The 20,312-nt window shown below is 48.8% G+C and overlaps 1 protein-coding gene across 4 annotated transcripts in view; it reads right to left on the bottom strand.

The window, feature by feature from the left end:
* The window catches only part of tgfb3 (transforming growth factor, beta 3), a 108,199-nt gene that overhangs the window by 75,848 nt on the left and 12,039 nt on the right, over positions 1-20,312 (bottom strand). For all 4 annotated transcript variants that reach the window (XM_087989546.1, XM_087989545.1, XM_087989548.1 and 1 more), the window contains exon 2: positions 8,369-8,529. In XM_087989546.1, coding sequence (XP_087845672.1) covers positions 8,369-8,529 — 161 coding nt within the window. The remainder of the gene's footprint in view (positions 1-8,368; positions 8,530-20,312) is intronic.

Raw genomic sequence — 20,312 nt, 5'->3', positions numbered from 1 at the left:
TTTAAACTTTCAGGACACCCTCTGGTCACTAATGACAATGTCTGACAGTGGGCACAGACAGATTCCATCCTGGCAAACTAAAACAGCTGATGGTGATGGGGGAAGGAAAAGGGCCATCACAACCAGAAATGAAACCTTTCTGGGCCCAGCGAGACTAGGTCATCATGGAGAACGGCATTTTATTATGGGCAGTAAGAGTGATTATCCCGAGCTAAGGTCGCTGCCAGATACTGGCTGAACTCCACCGGGGTCATCCAGAGGTCTCCAAAATGAAGATGTTGGTGAGACATTATGTTTGGTGGCCAGGCTTGGATGGCAACACAGCTGTGTTGGTGGGGGAATGCCCAGAGTGTCAACAAGAACAAATACCACTGCAGCAGCTCCCCCCACACATGGGAACGGCTGGGTAAACCCTGGATTTGGTTAGATGTCGACTACACCAGCCTTTCATTGGCTCAATGTTCTTAGTCATTGGGGATGCCCACTCGAGGTGGTTGGATGTGCATAGAGATCAAACACAGGACGACGATAGAAAAGCTATGTGCATCTTTTACAATACACAGACTCCTGGAGGTGTTGGTCACAGAGAATGGGCCATCATTTACCAGCAGCCTAATGTCAAAAGGCATTTGGCATCTAAGGATAACTAGACCATCCATCATCCAACGGACTGGCAGAAAGAGCAGTCCAAACCTTGAAGACAGATTTGAAGACACAGCATACAGCTTCACTAGATATCAAACTGTCCCGGTTCCTGTTTGAATATCGCACCATCCTTTATGCAACTACAGGGATAGCTCCAGCAGAGTTGCTAATGGGGAGAAGACTCCACACCAGGTTAAATCTGATTTTCCCGGGCCTTTGTGGGATGAGGTGAAATGACATCAGGAACACCAATGCCAGACACGAGGACTGGTCCCATGTCGGACAAAGTTCAGGCAGGTGAGCCAATCCTGAACAAGCATGTGGGCCACATGGAAGCTGCAAACTCACAAACAGGGCAGGAGCAAAACATACTGGGCTCCTCCAAGCATCCAGAAAGGCTGTTGGAATCCGTGGGCTCTCTCCCTCTGCCTAGCGAAGAAACCTTGGAGTCTGAGGTAGACACAGCATAGCCGCAACCTCAAAGCCTTTACCGCATGAAGAACAGAATTAATTTCTTCCGAGACGCTCTGGGTGAACGAGGTAGTCTACAATCTCACACACACACACACTGCCCGTATCCAAGATTGAGTCTGAGGAACCTGACCCAGTGCAAAAACACCCCAGGAGAGGCTACAGGAAAAAGCACAGGCCTACGTCTCCGGACTCAGAGGGAGGGATGTAGTGAGTGTAACAAGGTCAGCCAGGTGGACCTCATCAAATATGAGTTCCCTGATTGGGGCTGTTAATCTGGTTGAATCAGGGAGCCCTGGCTGACCGACGTTCTGTTCACCCTAAGAGCTGGCTCTGAGGGAGCTGGATCAGTGTCAGGTATTACATACTTGTAAATAAAGGGTGACTTGGCAATGAGATATCAGTCTCTGTGAAGTTATTTCAGTAGCCACCTGGTTTACAAACATATGAATTAGATTTATAGAATCCCTACAGTATGGAAACAGACCATTCAGCCTTTTGAATCAATACCAACCCTAAGAGTATCCCACCCAGACCCAACCGCCCCACCATATCCCTGTAACCCTGTATTTCCCATGGTCAATTCACTTAACCTGCACATCCTTGAACTGGGAGGAAACTGGAGTATCCAGAGGAAACTCACACAAACACAGGGAGAATGTGCAAACTCCACACAGACAGTGGCTGGAATCAAACCCAGGTTCATGACGTATGAGGCAACGGCACTAACCACTGAGACACAGTGCAGTCCCAATTAGGCTAAGCATGTCATTTAGTCTATTAAATCTTTTCTTCCAGAGATCACAGGGTGACATGGTGAATAGGACACTGCAAGAATACTGAGAGGCTATGGATCCTGACTGCAGTACTGAGGTTCCTTATCCCTCAACCCAGTCTTTACTCAGAGGGTAGTAGGGGCGTGGAATGGCCTGCCTACAACAGTAGTAGACTTGACAATTTTAAGGGCATTGAAATGGTCATTGGATAAATATATGGATGAAAATGGAATAGTGCAGGTTAGATGGGCTTCAGATTGGTTTCATAGGTTGGCACAACATCGAGGGCCGAAGGGCCTGTACTGCGCTGGAATGTTCTATGTTCTGCACTCTCTCTCTCTCTCTCTCTTTCCAGTGTTCACAACTATTCTATAATGTGGCACCCAGAATTGTACACAATGTTCCTGCTGCGGTTTAAAAAGTATATTGAGTATTTCAGCATAACTACCTGGTTCCTGTAATCTGTTCCCCTTTTTAAAAGGTTCTATGCTTTATTAACTGCTCTCTCTATTGGTCCTGCTGCTTTCAATGCCTTCTGCACAGATACACTCATATCTCGCTGGTCCTTCACTCTCTTTAGAATAGAATTCTGTATTGTGTCTCTGCATGCCCTGCTGACATAAGTGTAACACCTCACACTTCATCGACTCTCTCCACCAACTTGTCGATGTTCTTTCTGAGTTCCGTACTATCTTCCATACAGTTTACAATTCCTCCAGGTTTTGTGTCATCCACGACCTTGGAAGCTGTCCCCATCACACCAAAATCCAGATCATTCAAGTCTATCAGGAAAAACAAGCATCCCATACCTGAGCCCTGGGAAACTCCACCACAAACCTTCCTCCAACTGTGGTTAACCAGTAAAGTTAAGCATAGCATCAGATTGAAAGAAAAAATACAGAATGAACCAAAGATTAGTGGTGAACCAAAAGATTGGGAATGTTATAAAAACCAACAAAAGACAACCAAAAAAAAAAGAGTGAGGAGGAAAGGGTAAACTTGGAAGAAATATCAAGATGGCAAGATCCTCTTTAAATATATAAAAGAGAGAGTGTCCAAAGGCAACACACAGACTGAGGCTGGGGAAATGAAAATGGGGAACCAGGAAATGGCAGAGAGGTTGAATAAATATTTTACATCAGTCTTCATAGTCGAGGGCATTAATAGCAGCCAAAATTTATGAAATATTCAAGGGAAAAAGGAGGAAATGAAATACAAACAATAGTTATCACTAGAGGAAAAAGTGCTTTAAAAACAAATGGATCTGATAGGATGTATTCTAGGATGTTAAAGGAAGAGATAGTGGATACATGGTAGAAATCTTCCAGGAGCCCTTAGATTCTGAGAAAAGTCCCAGAGATTGGAAAAATGCCAATGTAACACCTTGCTTAAAAAGGGAAGAAAACTTTAAAAAAACACAGTAACTATAGGCTAGTTCAGTTTTTGGGAAAATGTTCGGGTCTGAAATAAAGGCTGTAATAGCAGAGCAACTATAAGTACACAATATCATTAAGCAGAGTCAGCATGGCTTCATGAACAGGAAATCATGTCTGAGACTGGATTGGAGTGTATTAGCTATAAGGAGAGGTTGGACAGACTTGGATTGTTTTTGTTAGAGTGTTGGAGGCTGAGGGGTGTGACCTGATAGAAGTTTATAAAATGATGAGAGGCATGAATAGGGGGAATTGTCGGAGTCTTTTACCCAGGGTAGGAATGTCAAATACTAGGGGCATGGGTTTAGAGGGGGAAAGTTTGAAGGTAATCTCTGAGGGAAGGGTTTTACACAGCAGGTAGTTGGGTCCCTGGAACATGCTGCCAGGGAAAGTGGGAGAAGTGGCTACATTAGGGAAGTTTATGAGGCATTTCGACAGACATATGAACAGGCAGAGAATAGAGGGATACGGAGCATGTGCAGGCAGATGGGATTAGTTGAGAATGGCATCATGGTTGGTGCAGACATGGTGGGCTGAAGGGCTTTTATTTTGTACTGTACTGTTTTATGTTCTTATGTTCTATTTTTTTCGAATTGAACCAACAGCTGCAATTGGGTGTGTACCAATGACCCCAGGTAAGGCTGGTCCCTGTGAATTACTAAACCAGGCACCATCCTACCACCATCTCCACCAGATTCTCCCTTCAGGGAAGGAGACCTGCCGCCCTTACTCAGTCTGATCTACATGTGACTCCAGACCCACAGCAATGCGATCAGTTACAAGGATGGGCAATAAATCCTGGCCTTGCCCCAGTAAGCCCAGTCCCCAGAATACACTAAAGACAAAGATAGTTCCCAACCCTTGATGTCAAACAAATTATAGAATTTTACAGTAAAGAAAGCAGCCATTTGGCCCATCATGTCTGTACTGGCTCTTGAAAGAACTATCCAGCCCACTCTCTGTAGTCCCACTCTCCAGCCCTATCTCTGTAGCTCTCTAAATTCCTCATTTGTAAACTAGCCCCACGTTTTCCCTCTTCTCAAACATGTGAGTGAGCAGGACTGTGGAGATAATATTTCATTCAGACTGTGAAAGATGGGCCCGAGATATAGAACATAGAACATTACAGCGCAGTATAGGCCCTTCGGCCCTCAATGTTGTGCCAACCTGTGAAATCAATCTGAAGCCCATCTAACCTACACTATTCCATTCTCGTCCATATGCCTAGCCAATGCCCATTTAAATGCCCCTAAGGTTGGCGAGTCTATAACTGTTGCAGGCAGTGCATTCCATGCCCCTACTACTCTCTGAGTAAAGAAACTATCTCTGACATCTGTCCTGTATCTATCACCCCTCAATTTAAAGCTATGCCCCCTTGTGCTAGCCATCACCATCTGAGGAAAAAGGCTCTCCCTGTCCACCCTATCTAACCCTCTGATTATCTTATATGTCTCTATTAAGTCACTTTTCAACCTTCTTCTCTCCAATGAAAACAGTCTCATGTCCCTCAGCCTTTCCTCGTAAGACCTTCCCACCATACCAGGCAACATCCCAGTAAATTTCCTCTGAACCCTTTCCAAAGCTTTCACATTTTTCCTGTAACGTGGTGACCAGAACTGTACGCAATACTCCAAGTGCGGCCACACCACAGTTTTGTACAGCTGCAGCATGACCTCGTGGCTCTGAAACTCAATCCCTCTACCAATAATGGACACTGAGATCTCTCTAGGTAAAAACAATGACTGTAGATGCTGGAAACCAGATTCTGGATTAGTGGTGCTGGAAGAGCACAGTAGTTCAGGCTCTCCTCGGATGCTGCCTGAACTGCTGTGCTCTTCCAGCACCACTAATCCAGAACTGTGGTCTCTCTGCTCATTCGACACTATCACGAATCTTACCATTAGCCCAGTACTCTGCATTCCTGTTGCTCCTTCCAAAGTCAATCACCTCACACTTTTCTGTATTAAACTCCATTTGCCACCAGTCAACCCAGCTCTGCAGCTTATCTATGTCCCTCTGTAACCTACAACATTCTTCTGCACTATCCACAACTATACCAACTTTAGTTTCATCTGCAAATTTACTAACCCATCCTTCTACGCCCTCATCCAGGTCACTTATAAAAATGACAAATATGTGGACCCAAAACAGATCCTTGCAGTACCCCACTAGTAACTGAGTTCCAGGATGAACATTTCTCATCAACCACCACCCTCTGTCTTCTTTCAGCTAGTCAATTTTTGATCCAAACGACTAAAGCATCCTCAATCCCATTCCTCCGTATTTTCTGCAATAGCCTACTATGGGGAACCATATCAAACGCATTACTGAAATCCATATACACCACATCAACAGCTTCACCTTCATTCACTTGTTTTATCATTATCTCAAAGACCTCAACAAAACCATGTTGACTATCCCTAATCAACTTATTCCTCTCTAGATGATTATAAACCCTATCTCATATAATCCTTTCCAACACTTTACCCACAACCGAAGTAAGGCTCACTGGTCTCTACTCCCCTTCTTGAACAAAGGAACAACATTTGCTATCCTCCAGTCTTCTGGCACTATTCCTGTGACAATGACGACATAAAGATCAAAGCCAAAAGCTCAGCAATCTTCTCCCTGGCTTCCCAGAGAATCCTGGGACAAATCCCATCCAACGCAGGGGATTTATCTATTTTCATACTTTCCAGAATTGCTAACACCTCCACTTTATGCACCTCAATCCCATCTAGTCTAGTAGCCTGTATTTCAGTATTCTCCTTGACCACATTGTCTTTTTCCAGTGTGAATACTGAGGAAAAATATTCATTTAGCACTTCTCCTATCTCCTCAGACTGCACGCACAATATCCACTCCATGCTGATAGATTTTGGGATGACTGGCTGTGTGGACTCCATCAGTGACAGTCCACTTATTCAGATAGTTAGCCTTAGGCTTTGTCAGCATTTTCATTGGTCATTGCTCATTACGTGGGAAGGTGGTGAAGGGTGCTCGGTTTGAAAACCAAGTGGGAAATGACCAGGGATTGGAGTCCCAGAGAGGCCAAATTTCCATCACTTGATAAACAGATCTTTTTCACAAATAATTCCCATAGGTTCATTGCCATTTTTACTGATAATTGCAAAGCTTTTACACTCAATACAATTTCTAAAACTGCCAGTGTTTTTTGACTCATATAGTCTGGTTACCTTAGCGGCAACTAATGACATCTCAGTATGCACCAGCCAACACAGTACTGAGGCTAACAGATCATTTAGAGTCCAGACCTTCTGGACACAGGGTGGAGGGACCAAAGCATACACCATTTCAGAATGTTTAGGAAAATGGGGTAAATATTTGAAGCAGAAGGATATACAATATAATGGATTAATGGACTCCTTCGGAACTGTGAATCCTGCTGGGTATGTTTCCGTTGGGCTAAAAGTTGCATTATTCCAATTCCCTTGTTATAAACAAACAAACAAACAAAGAAAATTTACAGCCCAGGAACAGGCCATTCAGCACTCCAAGCCTGAGCCGATCCAAATGTACTGTCTAAACCTGTCACCCACTTCCTAAGCATCTGCATCCCTCTGCTCCCCACCTACTCATGCATCTGTCCAAACGCACCTTAAATGAATCTACCGTGCCTGCCTCTACCACCTCTGCTGGCAACGCGTCCAAACACCCACCACCCTCAGTGTGAAGTACTTGCCATGTGTATCCCCCTTAAACTTTCCACCTCTCACTTTGAAAGCGTGACCTCTCGTTATTGAATCCCTCACCCTGGGAAAAAGCTTGTCTCTATCCACCCTGTCTGTACCCTTCATGATTTTGTAAACCTCAATCAGGTCACCCCCCATCTCCTTTTTTCTAGTGAAAATAAACCTAACCTACTCAACCTCTCTTCATAGCTAGCACCTTCCATACCAGGCAACATCCTCGTAAACCTTCTCTGCACCCTCTCCAAAGCATCCACATCCTTTTGGTAATGTGGTGACCAGAACTGTACACAGTATTCTAAATGCGGCTGAACCAATGTCTTGTACAATTTTAACATGACTTGCCAGTTGTTATACTCAATACCCCGTCCAATGAAGGCAAGCATGCTATATGCCTCCTTGACCACTCTATCCACCCGTGCAGCAACCTTCAGGGTACAATGGACCTGCACTCCCAGATCTCTCTGCCCATCAACTTTTCCCAAGGCTCTTCCGTTCATTGTATAATTCGCTCCAGAATTAGACTTGCCTAAATGCATCACCTCACATTTCTCTGGATTGAAAGCCATTTGCCACTTTTCCGCCCAACTCTCCAGTCTATCTATATCCTCCTGTATTCTCTGACAGTCCCTTATGCTTTCTGCTACTCCACCAATCTTTGTGTCATCTGCAAACTTGCTGATCATACCAACAGTGCCCTCTTCTAGATCATTTATGTATATTACAAACAACAGTGACCCCAACACTGACCCCTGTGGAACACCCACTGGTCACCTTTCTCCATTTCGAGAAACTCCCTTCAACTACTACTCTCTGTCTCCTGTTGCTCAACCAGTTCTTTATCCACCCAGCTAGAACACCCTGCACACCATGTGACTTCACTTTCTCCATTAGTCTACAATGGGGAACCTTATCAAACACCTTACTAAAGTCCATGTATATGACATCAACAGCCCTTCCTTCATCTATCAACTTGGTCACTTCCTCAAAGAACTCTATTAAGTTGGTAAGGCACGATCTCCCCCGCACAAAACCATGTTGCCCATCACTGATAAGCTCATTCTTTTCTAAATATAAATAAATCCTATCTCTTAGTACCCTCTCCAGCAACTTCCCCACCATTGTCGCTACCCGGAATATACCACCTACGCTTCTTATGATGAAGGGAGGAAGGGATAATGTACCAAAGTTCCCGTTGCTGGGCACTAACTGAAAGCATCTGCTTGATAAAGAAAGAAACAGGCCAGAAGTGATGTCCTTACAGCTGAATATCTTCATCACAGAAAATACGACGCAATGACTGAGGAATTATGCGCACCATCGGTGTCCCTACCTGATAGACTTCAATCCTCTGCTCATTCCGTTTGGCACTGGTGTTTGGAACACGGAGAGCTCGGAATTCTGCCCGGAATAGGTTGGAAACATTCTTCTCCATGGAGGACACATTGAATCGGAAAACCTTAGAGGTGATCCCACGGCATGAACTGACATCATCTGGAAAAACAAACCATCACTTTAGTGTCATTGTGACCATGTCCTCGAACTGGGGCACAAGCAGAACAATTATACAGCACAGAATTAAAATGGTCTGATTTACAGGGTGCACTGCAATCGAAGGGGTTTATATGTAAATTAACAGATACCGGGGAGGGAGTTACAGACTGGAATCTAATCCAGGGGTTCCGGGTGGTTTATATACAGAATAATAGATACCGGGGAGTGAGTTACAGACTGGAATCTAATTGAGTGGTTCAGGGTGGTTTATATCCAGAATAACAGATACCTTGGTGTGAGTTACAGACTGGAATCTAATCGAGGGGTTCAGGGTGGTTTATATACAGAATAACAGACACCCGGGAGTGAGTTACAGACTGGAATCTAATCGAGGGGTTCAGGGTGGTTTATATACAGAATAACAGATACCTGGGAGTGAGTTACAGACTGGAATCTAATCGAGGGGTTCGGGGTGGTTTATATACAGAATAACAGACACCCGGGAGTGAGTTACAGACTGGAATCTAATCGAGGGGTTCGGGGTGGTTTATATACAGAATAACAGACACCCGGGAGTGAGTTACAGACTGGAATCTAATCGAGGGGTTCAGGGTGGTTTATATACAGAATAACAGATACCTGGCTGTGAGTTACAGACTGGAATCTAATCGAGGGGTTCAGGGTAGTTTATATACAGAATAACAGACACCCGGGAGTGAGTTACAGACTGGAATCTAATCAAGGGATTTGTGTGGGTTGATATATAAAATAACAGACACTAGGAGTGAGTTATAGGCTGGAATTCAGTTTGAAGGGTTATAATTATTAAAGGTTGTAGGTTGAACAGAAGGCAAGGATGAAGGTTTAGAAATTGGCCGTGTGACAGGAGACAGAAAGTTGTAAGTCTGGGCCACTGTTCAACAACAACAACTGGGACAACAAGATGGAAAGCCAGATTTACAAGTGTGTTAATGACACAAAAATAGATGTCAATGTAAGCAATATGGCTGAAGCAGGTGGACTGCAGCAGTTCAAGAAGGCAGCTCACCCCCACCTTCTCAAGGGGCAACTAGGGATGGGAAATAAATGTTGACCCACACAAAATGAATAAAAGAAGCCATTAAGCTAACTGGCCTATAAGGAGATAAGAGTGAAGCTAGTTGCCTTTCAAAGAGCCAGCACAGATGAAACTGGCTGAATGGCCTCCTATGCTGTATTCTATGTATGAGTATGCCATTCCCTGATTCCATTCTACTGAAGGTGTCCTGCCCAGAACCTCCAGGGTTGGTCTGACCATGGTGTTGCACAACTATAGCACAACTCTGGCATTCTGTTTATAAAATTTAACAAACTTTGTACCAGATGGGGAAGTCACTTTGGATCTTCACCGTTTGCAGCGTCTCACCATTTACACCACACTCTGGTTCATCCTTTTAAGTACAGAGTGGATGCCCTCACATTCACTGGCACTGAAATCCATTTCCAGTTTTGTCAATTCATTGACTCTATTAGGAGAGTCATAGAATCATAGAGATGTACAGCATGGAAACAAACTCACTCTGCCCTGAAGGAAGGAATTCCAGGATTTTGACCCAGCGACTGTGAAGGAACAGCGTTATATTTCCAAGTCAGGATGGTGAGTGGCTTGGAGGTGAACTTCCAGGGGGTGGTGTTCCCATATATCTGCTGCTCTTGTCCTTCTAGATGGAAGTGGTCATGGGTTTGGAAGGTGCTGTCTCGGGTTCTTTGGTGAATTTCTGCAGTGCATCTTGTAGATGGTACACACTGCTGCTACTGAGTGGGTAAGTGTTAAGAGTCAATCACAAAAGATGTAATTGCAGAGCATTTAGAAATACATATTAAAATCAAGGAGAGTCAGCATGGCTTCAAGAAGGGGAAATCAAGCCTGATACATTCACCAGAGTATTGATGAACAAGCAGGATAGATAAAGGGGAAGTAGTAGATGTAAAATATTTTGATTTTCAGAAGAGGTTTGATAAGATCCCACACACGAGGTAGGATAGGACCTAGGGTGACAGAGGTAGGATAGGAGTCAGGGTGATGGAGGTAGGATAGGAGCCTGGGTGATGGAGGTAGGATAGGAGCCAAGGTGATGGAGGTAGGATAGGAGCCAGGGTGATGGAGGTAGGATAGGAGCTAGGGTGATGGAGGTAGGATAGGAGTCAGGGTGATGGAGGTAGGATAGGAGCCAGGGTGATGGAGGTAGAATAGGAGCCAGGGTGATGGAGGTAGGATAGGAGTCAGGGTGACGGAGGTAGGATAGGAGCCACGGTGGCAGAGGTAGGATAGGAGCCAGGGTGGCAGAGGTAGGATAGGAGCCAGGGTGACGGAGGTAGGATAGGAGCCAGGGCATTGGAGGTGGGATAGGAGCCAGGGTGATGGAGGTAGGATAGGAGTCAGGGTGATGGAGGTAGGATAGGAGCCAGGGTGACGGAGGTAGGATAGGAGCCTGGGTGATGGAGGTAGGATAGGAGCCTGGGTGATGGAGGTAGGATAGGAGCCAGGGTGATGGAGGTAGGATAGGAGCCAAGGTGATGGAGGTAGGATAGGAGCCAGGGTGATGGAGGTAGGATAGGAGCTAGGGTGATGGAGGTAGGATAGGAGTCAGGGTGATGGAGGTAGAATAGGAGCCAGGGTGATGGAGGTAGGATAGGAGCCAGGGTGATGGAGGTAGAATAGGAGCCAGGGTGATGGAGGTAGGATAGGAGTCAGGGTGACGGAGGTAGGATAGGAGCCACGGTGGCAGAGGTAGGATAGGAGCCAGGGTGGCAGAGGTAGGATAGGAGCCAGGGTGACGGAGGTAGGATAGGAGCCAGGGCATTGGAGGTGGGATAGGAGCCAGGGTGATGGAGGTAGGATAGGAGCCAGGGTGATGGAGTTAGGATAGGAGTCAGGGTGATGGAGGTAGGATAGGAGTCAGGGTGATGGAGGTAGGATAGGAGCCAGGGTGACGGAGGTAGGATAGGAGCCTGGGTGATGGAGGTAGGATAGGAGCCAGGGTGATGGAGGTAGGATAGGAGCCAGGGTGATGGAGGTAGGATAGGGGTCAGGGTGATGGAGGTAGGATAGGAGCCAGGGTGATGGAGGTAGGATAGGAGCCAGGGTGATGGAGGTAGGATAGGAGTCAGGGTGATGGAGGTAGGATAGGAGTCAGGGTGATGGAGGTAGGATAGGAGGCAGGCTGATGGAGATAGGATAGGAGTCAGGGCATTGGACGTGGGATAAGAGCCGGGGTGATGGAGGTAGGATAGGAGTCAGGGTGATGGAGGTAGGATAGGAGTCAGGGTGATGGAGGTAGGATAGGAGTCAGGGTGATGGAGGTAGGATAGGAGCCAGGGTGATGGAGGTTGGATAGGAGCCAGGATGACGGAGGTTGGATAGGAGTCAGGGTGATGGAGGTAGGATAGGAGCCAGGGTGATGGAGGTAGGATAGGTCAGGGTGTCGGAGGTAGGATAGGAGCCTGGGTGATGGAGGTAGGATAGGAGCCAGGGTGATGGAGGTAGGATAGGAGTCAGGGTGATGGAGGTAGGATAGGAGTCAGGGTGATGGAGGTAGGATAGGAGTCAGGGTGATGGAGGTAGGATAGGAGTCAGGGTGACGGAGGTAGGATAGGAGCCCGGGTGACGGAGGTAGGATAGGAGCCAGGGTGATGGAGGCAGGATAGGAGCCAGGGTGATGGAGGTAGGATAGGAGGCAGGCTGATGGAGGTAGGATAGGAGCCAGGGTGATGGAGGTAGGATAGGAGCCAGGGTGATGGAGGTAGGATAGGAGTCAGGGTGATGGAGGTAGGATAGGAGGCAGGCTGATGGAGGTAGGATAGGATTCAGGGTGATGGAGGTAGGATAGGAGTCAGGGTGATGGAGGTAGGATAGGAGGCACGGTGATGGAGGTAGGATAGGATTCAGGGAGATGGAGGTAGGATAGGAGGCAGGCTGATGGAGGTAGGATAGGAGCCAGGGTGATGGAGGTAGGATAGGAGTCAGGGTGATGGAGGTAGGATAGGAGGCAGGCTGATGGAGGTAGGATAGGAGCCAGGGTGATGGAGGTAGGATAGGAGCCAGGGTGATGGAGGTAGGATAGGAGCCAGGGTGATGGAGGTAGGATAGGAGCCAGGGTGACGGAGGTAGGATAGGAGCCAGGGTGATGGACGTAGGATAGGAGTCAGGGTGACGGAGGTAGGATAGGAGGCAGGGTGATGGAGGTAGGATAGGAGGCAGGCTGATGGAGGTAGGATAGGAGCCAGGGTGATGGAGGTAGGATAGGAGGCAGGCTGATGGAGGTAGGATAGGAGCCAGGGTGACGGAGGTAGGATAGGAGCCAGAGTGATGGAGGTAGGATAGGAGCCAGGGTGACGGAGGTAGGATAGGAGCCAGGGTGATGGAGGTAGGATAGGAGGCAGGCTGATGGAGGTAGGATAGGAGCCTGGGTGATGGAGGTAGGATAGGAGCCAGGCTGATGGAGGTAGGATAGGAGCCAGGCTGATGGAGGTAGGATAGGAGCCAGCGTGATGGACGTAGGATAGGAGTCAGGGTGATGGAGGTAGGATAGGAGCCAGGGTGACGGAGGTAGGATAGGAGCCAGGGTGATGGAGGGAGTATAGGAGTCAGGGTGATGGAGGTAGGATAGGAGCCTGGGCGATGGACGTAGGATAGGAGCCAGGGTGATGGAGGCAGGATAGGAGTCAGGGTGATGGAGGTAGGATAGGAGGCAGGCTGATGGAGGTAGGATAGGAGCCTGGGCGATGGACGTAGGATAGGAGCCAGGGAGATGGAGGTAGGATAGGAGCCAGGGTGATGGAGGTAGGATAGGAGCCAGGGTGATGGAGGCAGGATAGGAGTCAGGGTGATGGAGGTAGGATAGGAGCCAGAGTGATGGAGGTAGGATAGGAGCCAGGGTGATGGAGGTAGGATAGGAGCCAGGGTGATGGAGGCAGGATAGGAGTCAGGTTGATGGAGGTAGGATAGGAGGCAGGCTGATGGAGGTAGGATAGGAGCCTGGGCGATGGACGTAGGATAGGAGCCAGGGAGATGGAGGTAGGATAGGAGCCAGGGTGATGGACGTAGGATAGGAGCCAGGGAGATGGAGGTAGGATAGGAGCCAGGGTGATGGAGGTAGGATAGGAGCCAGGGTGATGGAGGTAGGATAGGAGGCAGGCTGATGGAGGTAGGATAGGAGCCAGGGTGATGGAGGGAGTATAGGAGTCAGGGTGACGGAGGTAGGATAGGAGCCAGGGTGATGAACGTAGGATAGGAGCCAGGGAGATGGAGGTAGGATAGGAGCCAGGGTGATGGACGTAGGATAGGAGCCAGGGTGATGGAGGTAGGATAGGGGTCAGGGTGATGGAGGTAGGATAGGAGCCAGGGTGATGGAGGTAGGATAGGAGCCAGGGTGATGGAGGTAGGATAGGAGCCAGGGTGATGGAGGGAGTATAGGAGTCAGGGTGATGGAGGTAGGATAGGAGCCAGGGTGACGGAGGTAGGATAGGAGCCAGGGTGATGGAGGTTGGATAGGAGTCAGGGTGATGGAGGGAGTATAGGAGTCAGGGTGATGGAGGTAGGATAGGAGCCTGGGCGATGGACGTAGGATAGGAGCCAGGGAGATGGAGGTAGGATAGGAGCCAGGGTGATGGAGGTAGGATAGGAGCCAGGGTGATGGAGGCAGGATAGGAGCCAGAGTGATGGAGGTAGGATAGGAGTCAGGGTGATGGAGGTAGGATAGGAGGCAGGCTGATGGAGGTAGGATAGGAGCCTGGGCGATGGACGTAGGATAGGAGCCAGGGAGGTGGAGGTAGGATAGGAGCCAGGGTGATGGAGGTAGGATAGGAGGCAGGCTGATGGAGGTAGGATAGGAGCCAGGGTGATGGAGGGAGTATAGGAGTCAGGGCGATGGAGGTAGGATAGGAGCCAGGGAGATGGAGGTAGGATAGGAGCCTGGGTGATGGAGGTAGGATAGGAGCCAGGGTGATGGAGGTAGGATAGGAGCCAGGGTGATGGAGGTAGGATAGGAGTCAGGGTGATGGAGGTAGGATAGGAGCCAGGGTGACAGAGGTAGGATAGGAGTCAGTCTGATGGAGGTAGGATAGGAGCCAGGGCATTGGACGTGGGATAAGAGCCGGGGTGATGGAGGTAGGATAGGAGTCAGGGTGATGGAGGTAGGATAGGAGTCAGGGTGATGGAGGTAGGATAGGAGCCAGGGTGATGGAGGTAGGATAGGAGCCAGGGTGATGGAGGTAGGATAGGAGTCAGGGTGATGGAGGTAGGATAGGAGCCAGGGTGACAGAGGTAGGATAGGAGTCAGTCTGATGGAGGTAGGATAGGAGCCAGGGTGATGGAGGGAGTATAGGAGTCAGGGCGATGGAGGTAGGATAGGAGCCAGGGAGATGGAGGTAGGATAGGAGCCAGGGTGATGGATGTAGGATAGGAGCCAGGGTGATGGAGGTAGGATAGGAGTCAGTCTGATGGAGGTAGGATAGGAGCCAGGGTGATGGAGGGAGTATAGGAGTCAGGGCGATGGATGTAGGATAGGAGCCAGGGTGATGGAGGTAGGATAGGAGCCAGAGTGATGGAGGTAGGATAGGAGCCAGGGTGATGGAGGTAGGATAGGAGTCAGTCTGATGGAGGTAGGATAGGAGCCAGGGTGATGGAGGGAGTATAGGAGTCAGGGCGATGGAGGTAGGATAGGAGTCAGGGTGATGGAGGTAGGATAGGAGCCAGGGTGATGGAGGTAGGATAGGAGCCAGAGTGATGGAGGTAGGATAGGAGTCAGTCTGATGGAGGTAGGATAGGAGCCAGGGTGATGGAGGGAGTATAGGAGTCAGGGCGATGGAGGTAGGATAGGAGCCAGGGAGATGGAGGTAGGATAGGAGCCAGGGTGATGGAGGTAGGATAGGAGCCAGGGTGATGGAGGTAGGATAGGAGCCAGGGTGATGGAGGTAGGATAGGAGCCAGGGATAGAAGATCAGTGAACGAATGGAAGACAGAGAGTTTGTAGAAGGGAGATGGCAATCTGTAACTAGTGGATTGGCCCCGGGATCAGTGCAGGGGCTACAGTTATTTATAACATTTATTAATGACTTGAATGGGGAAAGGGAATTTGCTTTCACCAAGTTTCTGTGAAGGTAAGTGAGGAGGACAGCACAAACAGTTTGGAGGGAATTACGGAAAGGTTAAGCAAATGGGCAAAATTTTGGTAAATGAAATATAATGTGAGGATATGCACACTGCCTGGAAAAATAAAGGGACCGAATATTATTTAAATGGGGAAAGGCCTCAGAAAGCTAGAGCACAGACAGATTTGGGAGTCCGCATCCATAAATCATAAAATAGCATCCAAATTCTGCTTTTAATAGGTAAAGCAAAGGGAATGATTACAAAAATGGGAAGCTTTTGTGAAAACAGTAAAGGACACTCCACATACCTTAGCTAGAGTAACAGTTTTGGGACACTTATCTAAGGAAAGATAGACCAACATTGTAGGAGAAGATTAACTCGGCTGATCCCAGGTATGGGGGGACCAGCCTATGGGGAGAGGTGGAGGAGATTGGGTCTGTCTCATGGGGAGAGGTGGAGGAGATTGGGCCTGTCTCATGGGGAGACGTGGAGGAGATTGGGCCTGTCTCATGGGGAGAGGTGGAGGAGATTGGGCCTGTCTCATGGGGAGAGGTGGAGGAGATTGGGCCTGTCTCATGGGGAGAGGTGGAGATTGGGCCTGTCCTTTCGGGAGAGGTGGAGGAGATTGGGACTGTCTCATGGGGAGAGGTGGAGGAGATTGGGTCTGTCTCATGGGAAGAGGTGGAGATTGTGCCTGTCCTTTAGGGAGAGGTGGAGGAGATTGGGCCTGTCTCATGGGGAGAGGTGGAGGAGATTGGGCCTGTCCTTTCGGGAGAGGTGGAGGAGATTGGGCCTGTCTCATGGGGAGAGATGAAGGAGATTGGTCCTGTCTCATGGGGAGAGGTGGAGGAGATTGGTCCTGTCTCATGGGGAGAGGTGGAGGAGATTGGGTCTGTCTCATGGGGAGAGATGAAGGAGATTGGTCCTGTCTCATGGGGAGAGGTGAAGGAGATTGGGGCTGTCTCATGGGGAGAGGTGGAGGAGATTGGGCCTTTCTCATGGGGAGAGGTGGAGGAGATTGGGCCTTTCTCATGGGGAGAGGTGGAGGAGATTGGGCCTTTCTCATGGGGAGAGGTGGAGGAGATTGGGCCTTTCTCATGGGGAGAGGTGGAGGAGATTGGGCCTTTCTCATGGGGAGAGGTGGATGAGATTGGTCCTGTCTCATGGGGAGAGGTGGAAGAGATTGGGGCTGTCTCATGGGGAGAGGTGAAGGAGATTGGGGCTGTCTCATGGGGAGAGGTGGAGGAGATTGGGGCTGTCTCATGGGGAGAGGTGGAGGAGATTAGGTCTGTCTCATGGGGAGAGGTGAAGGAGATTGGGCCTTTCTCATGGGGAGAGGTGGAGATTGGGCCTGTCCTTTAGGGAGAGGTGGAGGAGATTGGTCCTGTCTCATGGGGAGAGGTGGAGGAGATTGGGTCTGTCTCATGGGGAGAGGTGGAGGAGATTGGGCCTGTCTCATGGGGAGAGGTGGAGGAGATTAGGTCTGTCTCATGGGGAGAGGTGAAGGAGATTGGGCCTTTCTCATGGGGAGAGGTGGAGATTGGGCCTGTCCTTTAGGGAGAGGTGGAGGAGATTGGTCCTGTCTCATGGGGAGAGGTGGAGGAGATTGGGTCTGTCTCATGGGGAGAGATGAAGGAAATTGGTCCTGTCTCATGGGGAGAGGTGGAGGAGATTGGTCCTGTCTCATGGGGAGAGGTGGAGATTGTGCCTGTCCTTTAGGGAGAGGTGGAGGAGATTGGTCCTGTCTCATGGAGAGAGGTGAAGGAGATTGGTCCTGCCTCATGGGAAGAGATGGAGGAGATTGGGCCTGTCTCATGGGGAGATGTGGAGGAGATTAGGCCTGTCTCATGGGGAGAGGTGGAGAAGATTGGGCCTTTCTCATGGGAAGAGATGGAGGAGATTGGTCCTGTCTCATGGAGAGAGGTGAAGGAGATTGGTCCTGTCTCATGGGAAGAGATGAAGGAGATTGGGCCTGTCTCATGGAGAGAGGTGGAGATTGGGCCTGTCCTTTAGGGAGAGGTGGAGGAGATTGGGCCTGTCTCATGGGAAGATGTGGAGAAGATTGGGGCTGTCTCATGGGGAGATGTGGAGGAGATTGGGCCTGTCTCATGGGGAGAGGTGGAGGAGATTGGGCCTGTCTCATGGGGAGAGGTGGAGATTGGGCCTGTCCTTTCGGGAGAGGTGGAAGAGATTGGGCCTGTCTCATGGGGAGAGGTGGAGGAGATTGGGTCTGTCTCATGGGGAGAGGTGGAGATTGGGCCTGTCCTTTCGGGAGAGGTGGAAGAGATTGGGCCTGTCTCATGGGGAGAGGTGGAGGAGATTGGGTCTGTCTCATGGGGAGAGATGAAGGAGATTGGTCCTGTCTCATGGGGAGATTGGTCCTGTCTCATGGGGAGAGGTGGAGGAGATTGGGCCTGTCTCATGGGGAGAGGTGGAGATTGGGCCTGTCCTTTCGGGAGAGGTGGAAGAGATTGGGCCTGTCTCATGGGGAGAGATGGAGGAGATTGGGCCTGTCTCATGGGGAGATGTGGAAGAGATTAGGCCTGTCTCATGGAGAGAGGTGAAGGAGATTGGGCCTGTCTCATGGGGAGAGGTGGAGATTGGGCCTGTCCTTTCGGGAGAGGTGGAAGAGATTGGGCCTGTCTCATGGGGAGAGGTGGAGATTGGGCCTGTCCTTTAGGGAGAGGTGGAGGAGATTGGGCCTGTCTCATGGGGAGATGTGGAAGAGATTGGGCCTGTCTCATGGGAAGAGATGGAGGAGATTGGGCCTGTCTCATGGGGAGAGGTGGAGGAGATTAGGCCTGTCTCATGGGGAGAGGTGGAGGAGATTAGGCCTTTCTCATGGGGAGATGTCATGCAGATTGGGCCTGTCTCATGGGGAGATGACATGCAGATTGGGCCTGTCTCATCGGGAGATGTGGAGGAGATTGGGCCTGTATTTTTTGAAGTTTAGAAGAACAAGAGACAACCTTATTTAAACTTACAATATTCTTAGGGAACCATAAGGTCATCAGAATGGAAACAGGAGGATGCTGTTCAGTTGGTTGAGCCTGTCCCACCATTCAGTAGGATCATAGCCAGTCTAACATTCCTCACATCCTCTTTCCTGCCCTTTCCCGTCACCCTTCATTCCCAAATCATCAAGGATCTATCTATCTCAGCCTTAAATGTACACAAAGACTCTGCCCCCACAGCTCTCTGTGGTAAGGAGTTCCAAGGACTGACGACCCTCTGGGAGATGAAATTCCTCCTCATCTCAGTCTCAAACTGGAGCAGCTTTATTCTGAGACTATATCCTATGATCCTAGACTCTCCCATGAGGGGAAACATCCTCTCAGCTTTGACCCTGTCATGGCCCTTAAGAATTTGATACGTTTCAATGAAATTGCCTCTCATTTTTTGAAACTCCAGTGAGTACAGTCCCAATCAGTTTAACCTTTACTCATGAGACAATCCCTCCATACAGGGATCATCCTAGTGAACCTTCTCTGAAATTATATCTTTCCTTAAATAATGAAACTAAAACTGTTCACAGTACTCCAGATGTGGTTTCACCATCCCCTTGTACAGATGCAGTAAGACTTCCCTACTTTTACGCTCCAACCCCCTTGAAATAAGGCCAAGATTCCATTAGCTTTCCTGGTTACCTGCTGCACTTGTCTATTCATGTCCTTGCAAAATAAATGCCATCAAATAATTTGGTTGGACCAGTTTTTGTCAGGTGTGTCCAGGAGGTTTCCTGACTCAATATGTCAATTGGCCAAATAGAGGGGAGGCCATATTGGATTTGGTGCTTGACACCTAACCAGGCCAGGTGTCAGATCTCTTGGTGGGAGAGCATTTCAGTGACAATGATCACAACTCTCTGACCTTTACTATACTCATGGAGAGGGATAGGAGCAGAGAGTATGGGAAATTATTCAACTGGAATAGGGGAATTACACTGCTATTAGGCAGGAACTGGGACGCCTAAATTGGGAACAGATGTTCTCAGGAAAATGCACGATAGAAATGTGGAGGTTATCCAGGGAGCACTTGTTGCGAGTGCTGGATAGGTTTGTCCCACTGAGGCATGGAAGGGGTGGTAGGGTGAAGGAACCTTGGGTAACAAGAAAGGGATGTAGAACATCCAGTCAAGAGGAAGGAGAAAGCTTACTTAAGGTTGAGGAAGCAAGGATCGGACAGGGCTTTAGAGGGTTTCAAGTAGCCAGGAAGGAACTGAAGAATGGACTTCAGAGAGTGAGAAGGGGGCATGAAAATGCTTTAGTGGATAGAATTAAGGAATACCCTAAGGCGTTCTACAGTTATGTGAGGAACAAGAAGATGGCTAGAGTGAGGGTAGGGCCGATCAGGGATAGTGGAGGAAACTTGTGCCTAGAGTCAAAGGAGGTAGGAGAGGTCCTTAATTAATATTTTGTTTCAGTATTCACTACTGAGAGGGACCTTGACTTTTGTGAGGACAGTGTGAACAGGCTGATATCCTTAAACAGGTAAAAGTGAGGACTGCAGATGCTGGAAACCAGAGTTTAGATTAGTATGGTGCTGGAAAAGCACAGCAGGTCAGGCAGCATCCGAGGAGCAGGTGAAATCGACGTTTCGGGCAAAAGCCCTTCATCAGGAATATAGGCAGAAAGCCTCCACGGTGGAGAGA

The sequence above is a fragment of the Chiloscyllium plagiosum genome, unplaced genomic scaffold (assembly GCF_037043375.1).
Source record: "Chiloscyllium plagiosum isolate Xiang-an unplaced genomic scaffold, Cpla_swu_hap1 HiC_scaffold_8, whole genome shotgun sequence".
Lineage (NCBI taxonomy): Eukaryota > Metazoa > Chordata > Chondrichthyes > Orectolobiformes > Hemiscylliidae > Chiloscyllium > Chiloscyllium plagiosum.
This window is presented reverse-complemented; position numbering and strand designations above follow the sequence as displayed.